Source organism: Macaca mulatta, chromosome 2, assembly GCF_049350105.2.
Source record: "Macaca mulatta isolate MMU2019108-1 chromosome 2, T2T-MMU8v2.0, whole genome shotgun sequence".
In the NCBI taxonomy this organism is placed as follows: Eukaryota; Metazoa; Chordata; class Mammalia; order Primates; family Cercopithecidae; genus Macaca; species Macaca mulatta.
In genome coordinates, this window is record NC_133407.1 from 183,459,202 (window position 1) to 183,472,244 (window position 13,043).

The following is a 13,043-nucleotide window of genomic DNA, read 5'->3' on the forward strand; positions in this document are numbered from 1 at the left end:
TGACACGTGTATACCTATGTAACAAAACAGAACGTTCTGCACATGTAGCCCAGAACTTAAAGTATTAAAAGAAAAAAAAAAGTTTGCTTGAATTCAGGGATCACTTTGGGGAAGCTGTGACTGAAGTGGTTTATCTAAGGCTTTATATCAAATACAGGGCACGCAGGAGTATCAAAGTTAAAGCTGAGCCACACAATTTTCATGAGTACAAAGCTGGATGCCATAGCCCTGTCCTTGAGGCACAGGGGCAGCTGCCAGGGCTGAAGCCATCCTGCGCTTTCCTGCCAGGGTGCCTGGGTTGACTCTGTGTCCTCTGCCTAGGATGCCCTCCTTCTTACTCTTTTCCTGCCAGAAACCTACTGCTCCTTGCCCAAGGTGTCCAGTTCAAACAGGTGCATCCCCACCCCTACCCCGTGAGGCCTCCCTGACCTCCACCTCAGGAAGACTCAGAAAACAGGCTACTCAGCCCTACGTTAGAACACCCAGCCTATTAAAATGAGAATTTCATACTGCCTCTCCTATTAGACTATGAGTTCCTGAGTGACAGAGACGGGACAACATTTTATTTTGTCTTTAAAGGACCAAGGCCTAGCACAGTGCTAGGTGCCACACCTAGCATGGTTGGTGTAATACCTCTTTATAAGATGTATAATTAATACAGAAAACAGGATTAGAATGAAATAACATTTTTAGACAGAAGGAGGCTGAGAGGGGGAAAAAGACTTCAAACTCGTGTATTTTCCTGTTCAAAAGGAGCAGTCTTTGGACATTGGTCCAATTTGAGATGTTGCTAGAATTATCCCTTCCCTCTCTTTTTCTCTACATTTCAGAGAACCAGTGTCTATTTGGAAAAGTAATATGGGCACACAAGGAAGAAAGCGATGCAGTGATATATATCAACAAGGCTACTGAACGATGATAGCTATGCCAAAGAAAAGCATTACATAATGACATCAAAATAGGACACTCGAGGAATGTCTTAGAGCTAAAACAGCTGTCACCTGGTATTTTGGCATTATTGAGGAACATGAAGAGATAGTCCCTGGAAACTGGAGAGTACAGATTATTTGCAACAACAATTTTCAGAGGTCAAGAACATGTTTTCCTCATTTTTTAAAAAAAGTTAACCTCTTATTATCATTTTCACTGGAGAAAACTATGATGCTCTAAAATGTCTAATACCTAAACACTGCCTAAAGGTAGGCATCAAAGGAAGAGAGAAGCTCCCCTCATTATACCAGTTCCTAAATAAACCTGTAAACTTGGAGATATTTCTCTATTTTATAGATTATCCAGACCTTTCACTTTTACATATAAATAATCCCACTCTTAAGGAACATTAAGAACAGGATAATACGTGAAATTCTAACTGTCAATTTTGCTGTTAGTAAAATGTCTGTTAGGACAAAAGTTTACAACCCTGGAATTGAAAAATGACTAATTGGTTTAATATGTGTAATTTTCTTATTTTTTTACCTTCTAGCTCAGTGAGATGCTGTTCTGAAGTTGCTTTCCTCTAGGGCTGCTACTGTCATCTTTTGTTCACTTGGCTAAAGAGGTCAGATGCTTCATCCATTCAAAGATGCATCAATTCTATGATGTGTTGTGTATTGACTATGTGCCAGAGGCTGCAACTGCAAAGGTGGAAGGTGCACTCTGCACTCCAAGAACTTCCCATTAGTGGGGGAGAGACAAGTATGCTTGGCAATTGCAGTAACATGGGATTGAGGGTAAAGTGTGGTTAAACTCTGAGTGCCTTGGGAGCACTATGGAGGATTACATGATCCACCCAGCATACAGAGGGGACAGTGGGAAGGATGGGATTTGGGATGTGAATCAAGAAAAAGTAGGCATGCCTGGGGGAAACTGATGTCCTGTGATCTAGCTCTGCTACAAGAATTCACTTTTCCTTTATAATTCATAGAAACAAAATAAATAGACAAATTAATTTATACCTCATATTTTCTAGAATTAGCAATATATATCTGTCAACACCTTGCAGGTATGTGCAGTAATAATTGTTTGTAAAATCTAGCAAAAAGCACAGTATTAGGCTTTCCTGAATCATTTTAAAGTTATTAATTCACAGACTCACATAATGTTAGTACTAAAATAGAACCAAGACATCTTTTTCAGTGCAATACCTTCACAGAGGAGGAAACTGAAGCTCAGAGAGTCAACAAAAAACAAAACAAAACAAAGCAAAGCAAGCAAACAAACAAACAACAACACCACAATCACCAAAAGATTAGAAATGTTTTTCTTGATATTTCCCTTCTTTGCTTGGTTGCTTGGTCACCTTTGAGCGGGTGGGACTAAGACATCTTTAGAGAATGTGTTCTGCTTATGGACTCACAATTCTTTCAGTTATCTATAGGACGATACCTACAAGTCAGTCCAATACAGTCCCTCATTTCCTCCCCATACAGATACCGATTTTGGGTAGATGCTGTGACAGAAAGGCCACAGGAAGGGGAAAGAGCATCTGTCCTAGGGTCAACTTTTGAAAGTTAACTGATGAACTAATATCAATCCATAGACCCAAGGAAGCTTAAACAGATGGAATTTTAAGATAATTGTATTTTAGGATCTACATAGGCTGAGACAATTATGTTTGTTAGTGCTTGAACAGAAGCTGCATGGATACTCTGCAACTGGAAAATGAACTATTAAAACAACAAATGGCTAGTGTTTCATAAAGTTCATTTCAAAAGTCTATGTCACTAATACAACTGTAAGTGAAAAGCTGTCCTGTAACTCTTTCAAAGCTGACTGATCAGAGGTGAAAAGTCTAATTTAGGATCATTTAATATCTCAAAGGCTCTTAAATATGCCATGTGAAAAGGGAAGAGTTTAAGAAATAACTAATTTTTCTATATTAATAATACAATACTATAGCAATGCTATCTAATAGAGATATAAGCCATGTATGTTAGGTTAAATTTTCTAGAAATGGTAAAACCAATTTTTAAAAATCATAGTAAATATACAGAACATATTACCATTTTAACCCTTTTCATGTGTACAATTCAGTGAAATAAAGTACAACTACACTGGTATGCAACCATCACTACTATCTATTTCCAGAACTTTCCCATCATCCCCAAATGAAATTCTATACCCATTAAACAATTCTCCCCATCATTCCTTCCCACCAGCTGTTGATAACCCTATTCTACTTTCTATTTCTATGAATTCGACAATCTGGGTACTTTATATAAGTGGAATCATAACAGTATGTGTCCTTTTGTGCCTAATTTATTTCACTTAACATGTCTTCATGGTTCATCCATATTGTAGGATGTATCAGAATTTCAATCTTCTTTAAGCCTGGCTAATACTCCATTGTGTATATATATATATACTGCAGTTTATCTATCCATTGATGGACATTTGGGTTGTTTCCACCTTTTGGCTATTGTGAAGGTAGAAAAAAAAATAGTGTATCTGTTTTACCCAATATATCCAAAGTATTATCATTTCAACCTGTAATCAATATACAAATTATTACTGAGATATTTTACATTAGTTGTTTTCTAATGTCTTTGAGATCTGCTGTGTATTTCATAATTACAGCATATATCCATTTGAATTAGCCACACTTTAGGCTCTTAATAACCATATGTGGTTAGTAGTTAATGTACTGGATAGCACAGTTCTATAGGAGAGTTTGCATTCAAGATTTTATAAATCATGATTCCTTCTGGATGCCACCATGATGAATAATTTCACCTTATTTTTTTCTCACATAGCCCTAGTGTTTAGAGTTGGGCCTTGGAAGTCAGACTAAACTGAATGCAGATCCCAGTCTCTTACTAATTAGCTCAGTGATGTTGGAAGGATTACTTAATCTTTCAAAACCTCAGTTCTGTTTTTTGTAAAGTTGGAAAAAAAGACTATTTCTCCCATAGGGTTCTGTCTGAATTAAAATCAAATAACATAAATAAAGTGCTTAATGTACTTAATGTAGTGTTGCCAAAGTGTGACATAATAAATAGCAACTATAATAAAAATAATCCACTAGATTATAGGTTCACATGGGCAAGGGCTATGTCTATCTTTCAGTGTGCCTGACACATGGCAATTATTTATTTATGTGAATAAATAATTGAACTCTTCCCTCAGTCTTTATATTAAACTTTCGTTTCCATAAACGACAGTGACATCTTTACACCTTCACAGAGATTGCATGATGATTTCTAATACCTACCTTGCCATGAAGACAGATAATTTATGGTATAGAAAGAACATGAAACTCTTACTCTCATCATTTCCTTTTCTTTTTTATTCAAAAAATTTTGACTACTTCCTTTCCTTTTCCTTGAGAAATCAGGGATGATAGGGCCAAAAAGACTAAGGGCCAAAGGGGCCCTTACCCACAGGGGCAATAAGCAAATATATAAGTAGTCTGAGGATAACAGATAACAGAAACCACCTTATTCTCACTGTTGGGGAAGGGAGTTACAAATATGGAAAGGGTTAAAAGCTAGATTGCCTCTATGGTGTTAGATTGGAAATAGAGCAATCAGTGTGATCTCATAGTCTTTAATATAAATAGAGCAATAGATATAGGCGTGTGTGTGTGTGTGCATGTGTGTGTATGTGTGTGTGTTTCCTAGCCTATTACCTGAAAGGGCCTGGAAGCAATGAGCTCACACAATCCCCAGATCTTGGTTTCTAAATACCATTTTCCATAATGGATGGAGGTCTTCTTGAAGATATGGTTAATTCCAGAGTTGGGCAGAGAAAGTACAACATGCTTATGGAACATTTTATTACCAGAAGGTAAGAAAGTACTCAGGAAAACATGAGGGCCACATCTGACATCATTTGAGCATTAAAATAAATAATGATATTAGTGAGTTATAACTCATTCAATAAAACAGCAATTTATGAGCTCATGTTGATAGAAACAAAAAAATAAGCGGGGAGAAGGGAATGCTCTTCTTCACACTAAGAATGTTTACCTAGTCTCCAAGTATCTTCCCACAAAATATTTATTAACTGCAAAAGGAAAAACTATAATTTTACAGTGACTAAATGTAACAGATATCACCTTAAGCAAGTGGGTTTGGTTACAAGACTAACTCCATTTATGTGACTCCTGATATGATTAAGAAGAATACAGCATTGTTTCTGTAGTATTCCTGCCACAAAAATACACAATTTCAATCTTACAATGAGGAAACATCACACAAATCTAAACTGAGAAACATTCTACAAAATGTACTCTTCAAAAATATGAAGGTCACACACAAAAAAAGGAAAACTACAGAACTGTTCAAGATTGAAGGAAAGCAGAGACAAGACAACTAAATGCAACACGTAATCGTGGGCCAAAAGAAAAAAACATTTTTTTTCTATAAAGGATATTATTGAGACATTTGGTGAAAAGCTGAATGGGATCTATGGATTAGAAAGTAAAGTTGATTTACTGAATGTAATTGTTATACTGTGGTTATGGAGAAGAGTATACTTATATTTTTAAGATCATCACACTAAAGTATATAAATTAATTCAGAAAAATATATACACACACCAAAATAAACTCACAGGGGTAGAAAGGAGGATGAGAGAGAGAGAGGGAGAGAGAGAAACAGAGAGAGAGAGAGAGAGAGAGAGAGAGAGACAGAGAGAGAGAGAGAGAGAGAGACAGAGAGACACACAGAGAGAGAGAATACAACCAGTGTAAAATGTTAAACATTGGAGAACCTGAGTGAAGAGCATATGGAAATTCTTTGTTATTCTTGTATCTTTTCTATAAGTCTGAAATTATTTTGATGTTAAAAATTAAAAATAAAGAGCATGGGCTTTGGAGTAACTCAGATTCCATTTTGAATTCTCAGTCTTCTGTCTATCATCTGTGAGACCCTAGGAAGTTATGAAATTATTCTGATCTTTGGTTTTCTCATTTGATCACCAGGAGTAGGACTAATTTAAAGGGATGCTGTGAGGATTCAATTAGATAATGCATGACTTGAGCACTGGGCAGGTGGTAGGCATGTCTGGTAGATAATCTGATACATAAGGGATGCCAAAATAGACATTTGTTGAATAAATGAACAAACTCCTCCCTTCTCTCCAACCCCTCAATCTGAACAAGTGATGCTACTTAAAGAAGAAAATTAGATGCTTCAAATTTTAGCAATCCAAAGCATGAAGTTTTTCTTAACACTTGAATAATATAAAACAAAATGTCAAATAATAATAAAAAATAATAAACATACCACCATGCATTCTGATGTTGCTCTAGAGTTTCCTCAGCACTTTGCCCTCATGTCTCCGTGACACTAAATGGAACAGGCAGGCATTCCAGTTTGAGTCCAACACAGTGTTAATAATAGCGAATGTTTACAGTGCCTTGAGTTATGGGTGTCAAAGAAGGGGTCATGCCCTTGTTACTTAAATCTCAAACAAGGCTTCCATCGGTTCATGGCTGCAGGGTACAAAATGAGGTGCAATTTAATGTCCATCTGGGCATCTGTTCCTCAGGTGCTAGCACTGCTGTCTGTGGTTCACGGTATATCTGGGGTAGCAACACAGCAAAGAAAGGGACCCAAGTTGTGCCTGGGAAGTTTCTACTCTCAGCCAAGATGTGCACATGAATTTAAAATTACCCAAGAGGGTGTTTCAGAGTTGCTGGCCAAAGAGTGGTGTCTTCTAATCTGGAGAGCAGCTGCTGGGCACAAACATGCAAACACACACACACACACACACAGACACACACACACACACAGACATGCTCACGCAGCCTGTGCGTGTCTCTACTTGTCTGCTCTGGGCAGATGGTTCCTGGCTTTTGGGTCACCTCATCCTGCAGCCCAGTCCAGTTAGACCCTTTCTTCCACAGAGACTGGCAAGCTGTGGGGTAAGGGTTTTGGTAAGGCTGCCTGTCTTCAGAGCATGAAGGACACTGCCCGGAGAGGAAAGAGGGCAATATTTAGTGTTTGGGCCCACTTGTTGTTGGGCTCTCCACTGCCTCTCCTTTGCAGAGCTATCACTGGCCCCCGGGTGCAAACTCTCGGTGGCTTTCAAGCCTACAAAACAAAAACTGAGAGGGTGTCCAAAAAGAGAAGAAGAAAACGCTGTTGTTGGTCCTGGGTTCCACTGTTGGATTTTGGCGGGGATGAGAAGAAGGAATTACCAGGCGTGATCAACAACGGTACCTGCACGGTAAGCTAAGTGTCCCCATCCTTGCTGAGAAGATGGGATGTTTCTGTGTTCTTCAACAGCTAGGAGTGGCCAACACCACTCTCCAGAAGTAGGATCTTGTGAATATTATGCAAGGGAATGTAGTATGATTAAGAGCTCATGACAGATGATGACTTTTAGGCTAAAATGACTAAGAGTTGCTTGCAAAATAGAGGAACTATCCTGACAGTAGGTAAGTTTTACTAAAGTGATACACATGAAAGGAAGCCAAAATGAAACTTTAAATTGTTATCCTGTTAAGAGTAAGATGAATAGTCAAAGATTAAAGGAAAAGTATGTTTGGATAAATGCTTTCCTTCTTAATAGCCTGATTTTGTAAGCCGATGTGAATGATCAATATGCCATGTCAAAATCATCACAATGTGTTGAAAATGGAGAAGTATACTGAATAGGTTAAATTGCAGAGGAAGAATTCTCTTTTCATGGAAAGATTAGCGGAAGAAACTAACATCTTCAAATGGCAACTAGATTGTATCTTTCTTCTTTTGTTTGTTTACCTTCTGTTGATGTTAAGAAATAATGAATGAGAGCCAGAGAACAGAAGCAGGTTTCTGAGGTAAGGTTTTTGAGAGATCTTGGGAGATACCTATCAAGAGCTTGTTCTGTAACACCCCACAGAAGATGACTGGATATCCATGGGCACATCACATCCAGATACAAATGGGAAATGACACTAGGCTGCTGCCAAATGATATCACAGAAAATTCTGCTCACTGTACTCCTCGATGGGAGGATTATTCAATGTTTAGGGTGGCTGCACAGTTGTGTATATAGGAGCTCCATTGAAGAGGGTATGTGTTCAGTTAAAATGGTTGTGACATATTCAGTTATTCTTTTTTCTTTCCATACCAATTAATGACTACATCTCTTTCTTTATTCATTATCTGTTCATATCTCAGGAAGGAATAGAAGAGGTGCAACAAATACACTGTTTACACTACCATATTCCACGTGTGTATTAGATTTGCATAAAGGAGAACATGGTGTAGTTAATGCTAGAGAATGCATTGAAATTACGGCAATGTTCCTTTAGCTACAGTTAAACATGTTTTTCCTGTGATGACATTTTCTGATTTATCAATCTGCTATCTCCCAAAGCCAAATATTCCAAGTAAACATTTCTCTATGTTTATCAGTTGACACTATTATGAAACTCTCATTATGCTTAATTAAAAATCAGCATAAATACTGTAAGAGCTGTTTGTTAATAAAAATTTCTAAAGGCAGCAATAATATTCATGGGCTCTTTCCACCTGGGTAATTAAAGTCTACTCTAATGAGAATTTTCTAAGTAATTTCCCAAAGCAATGTGGGGTTTGGGTTCTTAAACTAACCAATACAAAGATACTCTGTAAAAGTTCTGCAGCAAAGAAAAGCATTCATTATTTAAAAAGTGAGTGACAATTTATTTTTAGAGTTTACCTTCTATTAAAGTTCATGTGTAATTGTCTTTTTTGCTTAAACTTTATTTAAGCAATAAATTAAAGTAATAAATTTAGTCAAGACTTGGTCTTAGGTAGTGGCGCTGGCAATAGACATGAAGATATTTTATTGTGCCATCGAAATGATGGTGCCTTTAATAGAGCATTATTGTAGGAGACTGCCATTGCAACTTGCCAAAAGTTAGGCAGGTCAAAGGATGCAACAAACCTAAAAGTAAGGGGCTCTATCTTCTTTTCTTCCGGTTACAGACCATATTATTCTATGTCCTAACCTAAAGCAAAATTTTCATTACCAATGTAATAATACCCGCTTCACCTTTCTAATATGTTACTTTAAAAAACATTTAAAGAAAAAGTGCTAGTAGCTTTTATTTTCCTTAGGGTAGAACTAGTGCCTACCAGCAACACACAATAAGTTTGTTTAGTTATATTAGGGGAACACTTTTATAGTAATAGCTTAGTTTGTTTGCTCATTTGTTCATGCATTCATCAACTATTTAGAATGCCTACTCTGTGCTAGGCCCTGTTCTGATTACTGGGACTATAACAGTGAATGAGACAAACATGGTCTCCAGATGCCCTGAGTGTAGGAATCTGCACAGAGAGTCTGATTACTAGTGATCTGAATCTGTATATTGTACATGTTGTTCAACATAGATATGGAGACAATTTTAGATACCATCTCAGCATCAAATAATTGAATTGGAAAACACATTTTGAGTGTAAATACTTGAGCCTTCTTTGAGGGATTTGACATTTCAGTGCAAGCTATAGATGTTAGACAAAAAACTCACATACTAATACCATCTGCTTCTTCAGAATTGGGTCGGACAGGAAGTCTAAAGAAGACAGAAGAAAATTTGTATTATAGCCTCTTAGAAGTCTAGGGTTCAAATCTGACAGTAGTTCAAGATTTTTTGTTTAATCTGACAGTCAATCACTGGGGCCCACACTGAAAAAGCAGGCCTATTGTGCTTCTCATCTTGGTTGAGGAGACTTTTATTACAACGTCATTTTATACCTACAAGGTGTTTTATACTGTGTATGAAACTCGCATTGTCAATTACTCACTGACCCTATGTTGTAGGAAAGGCAGGTATTACTGTTCCCTGTTCAGCAGATGGACAAACTAAGTTTTAGATATTTAAGGGACTAGCCCAGCTAATGTTTTCTCTAATGCACAGCCTCATGGGGTAATCTCTTAAATAAAGGACTAGAAAAATTCTGTGTTTTCAACATGAGTACTCATAGCCCTGACCTATTGTTTGAAAGTGGTATTAGCAAACAGGAAACCATGTAGATAGAGGAACGTTTCATGCCTCCCCCCACCACCCTCTTCCTGCCTCCATTGCCTTTCTAGGTCCTTACCCTAGAGTTTTTCCTTCTGGCCCTTCAAAAATCAGTTTAGTTGCTTAAAGAGATATAAGCTGCTACCTTTTTCTTCTTCTTTTTGGGTGGAATGATGAAGTAGAATATGGCAAACTGGGCTGTAAAGCTCTGAACTGACTCCTAATATTATTGTAATGAAATAAAAAATTATTCTGAGTGATAAGATTTTAAAAAGTTTGTGACTGTTTAGGACAGGAACAGTATAGTATATTAGTATATCCACCTACCTGCAAAATGCAAATGGAATTTTACATTGCTATTAGTGCCACCAGCCTGGCAACATAAAACACTTGTCACATCAGATCAGACCATTGTCCACCCAGTCCAGATCCTGCTTCCGGTGCAAGCATAAGTAGGCTGTTGTGAAGAAGCAGTTTATCGTGGGTAAGAGGAAAAATTCACAAGAAAAAATACTCTACATGGAAAAATGGTAAGCACAGGAAATGGAGAGTTATACAGAGCTGAGCAGAGCAGTGAACAGAGAAGGTTTTTCTGATGGATTTTGAGAGTTAAGCCACATAGCTAGTACTGTCTATTATTAGCTATGACCAAGCAAATACACGACTTTCTTTCTTTTTTTTTACATTCTTCCTGGAACTTCCTGTACATGTATTTAAAGTTTGTTGTAATTCCTTGGAGGCTTTTAGCTACTTTTTTCTCTATTTGTGGCTTGAAATGGATGACATATATCTTCATGATGGATCTAGGGACAATCACTTGACCAGGAAACTGGAATTCAGGGGAGGATAGCAAGCTAGATAAAGCTGCTTCTGTGCTTCTCCTTAGAGTTGCTGGCCCTGAAACAAAAAAATACAGAGGCAGCTGCTTCTGAGCCACGATATTAAACGGACAGGTTGTGACTAGGGACACCAGCTCCTTGTTTCAGCTGCTACTAACATTTTTATTTTTTATTTTTATTTATTTATTTATTTTTTTTTGAGACGGAGTCTTGCTCTGTGCCCCAGGCTGGAGTGCAGTGGCGCGATCTCGGCTCACTGCAAGCTCCGCCTCCCCGGGTTCACGCCATTCTCCTGCCTCAGCCTCCCGAGTAGCTGGGACTACAGGCGCCCGCCACCTCGCCCAGCTAATTTTTCTGTATTTTTAGTAGAGACGGGGTTTCACCGTGTTAGCCAGGATGGTCTCGATCTCCTGACCTCGTGATCCGCCCGTCTCGGCCTCCCAAAGTGCTGGGATTACAGGCTTGAGCCACCGCGCCCGGCCTGCTACTAACATTTTTAAATGAAGCTATTTTAAGAACCTTTGCATTTGATCAGGGAGCATGTGGGGTTAAGCTTTATGTTTTCCACTTCAGTTTTAGATTCTAAGCAGGTACAGTTAGTAGTTCAAATTTTAAAACTTATTACTGCATTTCCTTCCAATCAATGTAAAAATATTATATTCCCAAAGCCACCAGGGGTGTATTAGTGACTTGATTTATCTTGGGGCTGGTTCTATCTCAGATGACATCTCCTAATCTTTCTTCTTCAAACAAGAACAAAAATGGTTGCCAACAGTTTGAAGAGTGGGTATGGGTAGAGAAGTTACTAAGGATTCTTTGGGGGTGGCACTGGGGGGGTCATAAAAGAAACATTTGCAGATGCAGATTGCAGTGCCTATCTCTTCCCTCAGTGATTCCTGAGTTTGATGCTTTTTAATCTACTTTAGCAGCTAACTTATATATCATTAACCTTAGAATGTTAGGTAACAATATTTACAGTGGCTTCATTCATAATTGCAAAAACCTGGAAGCAACTCCAGTGCCGTTCAATTGGTGAATGAATAATCAAACTATAGTATATCAACACTATGAATTACTCAGCAATACCAATGAAACACACAACAATATGGATGAACTCAATTGCATTATGCTAACTGAAAGAACCCAGACTCAAAAAGCTACATCCTGAATGACTTCATTTATACAACATTGTGGGAAAAAACCCCAAAAACTATAGGGACAGAAAACACATCAGTGTTTGTCAACAGCTGACACTGAGGGGAGGAACCGACTCCAATAGCGTGAGCAGGAACATCTTGGGTGATGGAACTGCTTTATGTCTTGACTATAACGGTGGTTACATAATTGCATGAGCTTGTCAAAATCTGCAGAATTGTACATTATATAAGAGGTAATTTTACGATACGTAAAGCATACCTTATTGTGTGGCTCTATATCCCACTTCAAACTTCAACCAGCATATTCTGCTTTGGTGTTGGATGGAATTCTTGCAGATTTTCATTGAAAAATTTTTTTTTAGGATATTGAAACACACAAAAGAAAAAGAACCCTTAAAAAATGACTAATAGAGTCCAACCATCTTGATTTACAGATGAAGAATTGAGGCCTGAGAAAGTTAGTGGCAGAGAAATAGGTGTTTTTTTTTTTTTTTCTTTAAGAGACAGTTAAAAATGATCATCCTGTAGAACCCAGAAAACTCAACTCTGTTCTTGTATAACACTGACTGTCAAACTGCATTGAAAAAGCCATGGGACCAAAAACTACGCAATCAACTCCAAGTACCTGCCTTCCAAATGTCATGTTGCGAAACTGGCCAGAAGCTGCTGGCTTCTGACAGATATACAGTTACAAGGGAATATGATCTGATTTTAGTATTCGGATAGACATTATAGCAAGCCTACTATTTGTCAAAAACAACAGCCACCACAACCACACACTGGGCTGAGCATGCGGTGTATCACAAAAGAAGACCCAAGCCATGTTTGGAAGAGGCATACATTTGTTCATTTGCTTACTTAGTTATGTAACAAACAAACGAGTGCCAGACACTGTCGTGGGTCCTATAATCCAATGCTGATCTCGGAATTGTAACACAGTAGCATCTAGATACAGAGCAATGCCCAACCACTAGAATACAGTGAGGACTGTTTGAATTGAATACGTGAATATCAAACAAAATCAGAGTCAAAACCAGAATGTACCACAATGCATTTAATGCCTAAGGGCACAGATTTTCCCAGATGGCATAACTGGCTTCTAAT

The 13,043-nt window shown here is 37.9% G+C and overlaps 2 protein-coding genes and 1 long non-coding RNA gene across 7 annotated transcripts in view; 2 read left to right on the forward strand and 1 right to left on the reverse strand.

The window, feature by feature from the left end:
- LOC144339426 (uncharacterized) overlaps positions 1 to 2,201 on the forward strand; it is a 59,308-nt gene extending 57,107 nt beyond the window's left edge. Inside the window, exon 5 of the long non-coding RNA XR_013414449.1 lies at positions 831 to 2,201. This is a non-coding gene — a long non-coding RNA (uncharacterized LOC144339426). The remainder of the gene's footprint in view (positions 1 to 830) is intronic.
- CMSS1 (cms1 ribosomal small subunit homolog) overlaps positions 1 to 13,043 on the reverse strand; it is a 372,406-nt gene that overhangs the window by 58,608 nt on the left and 300,755 nt on the right. The window contains exon 1 of one of the 4 annotated variants that reach the window (XM_015128690.3): positions 6,228 to 6,587. Coding sequence (XP_014984176.2) covers positions 6,228 to 6,237 — 10 coding nt within the window. The 5' untranslated portion in view covers positions 6,238 to 6,587. 4 annotated transcript variants of the gene reach the window in all.
- Positions 6,697 to 13,043, forward strand: part of FILIP1L (filamin A interacting protein 1 like) — a 294,176-nt gene continuing 287,829 nt past the window's right edge. For both annotated transcript variants that reach the window (XM_015129448.3, XM_077994039.1), the window contains exon 1: positions 6,697 to 7,173. The gene's annotated coding sequence lies outside the window, so the exon portion shown is untranslated. The remainder of the gene's footprint in view (positions 7,174 to 13,043) is intronic.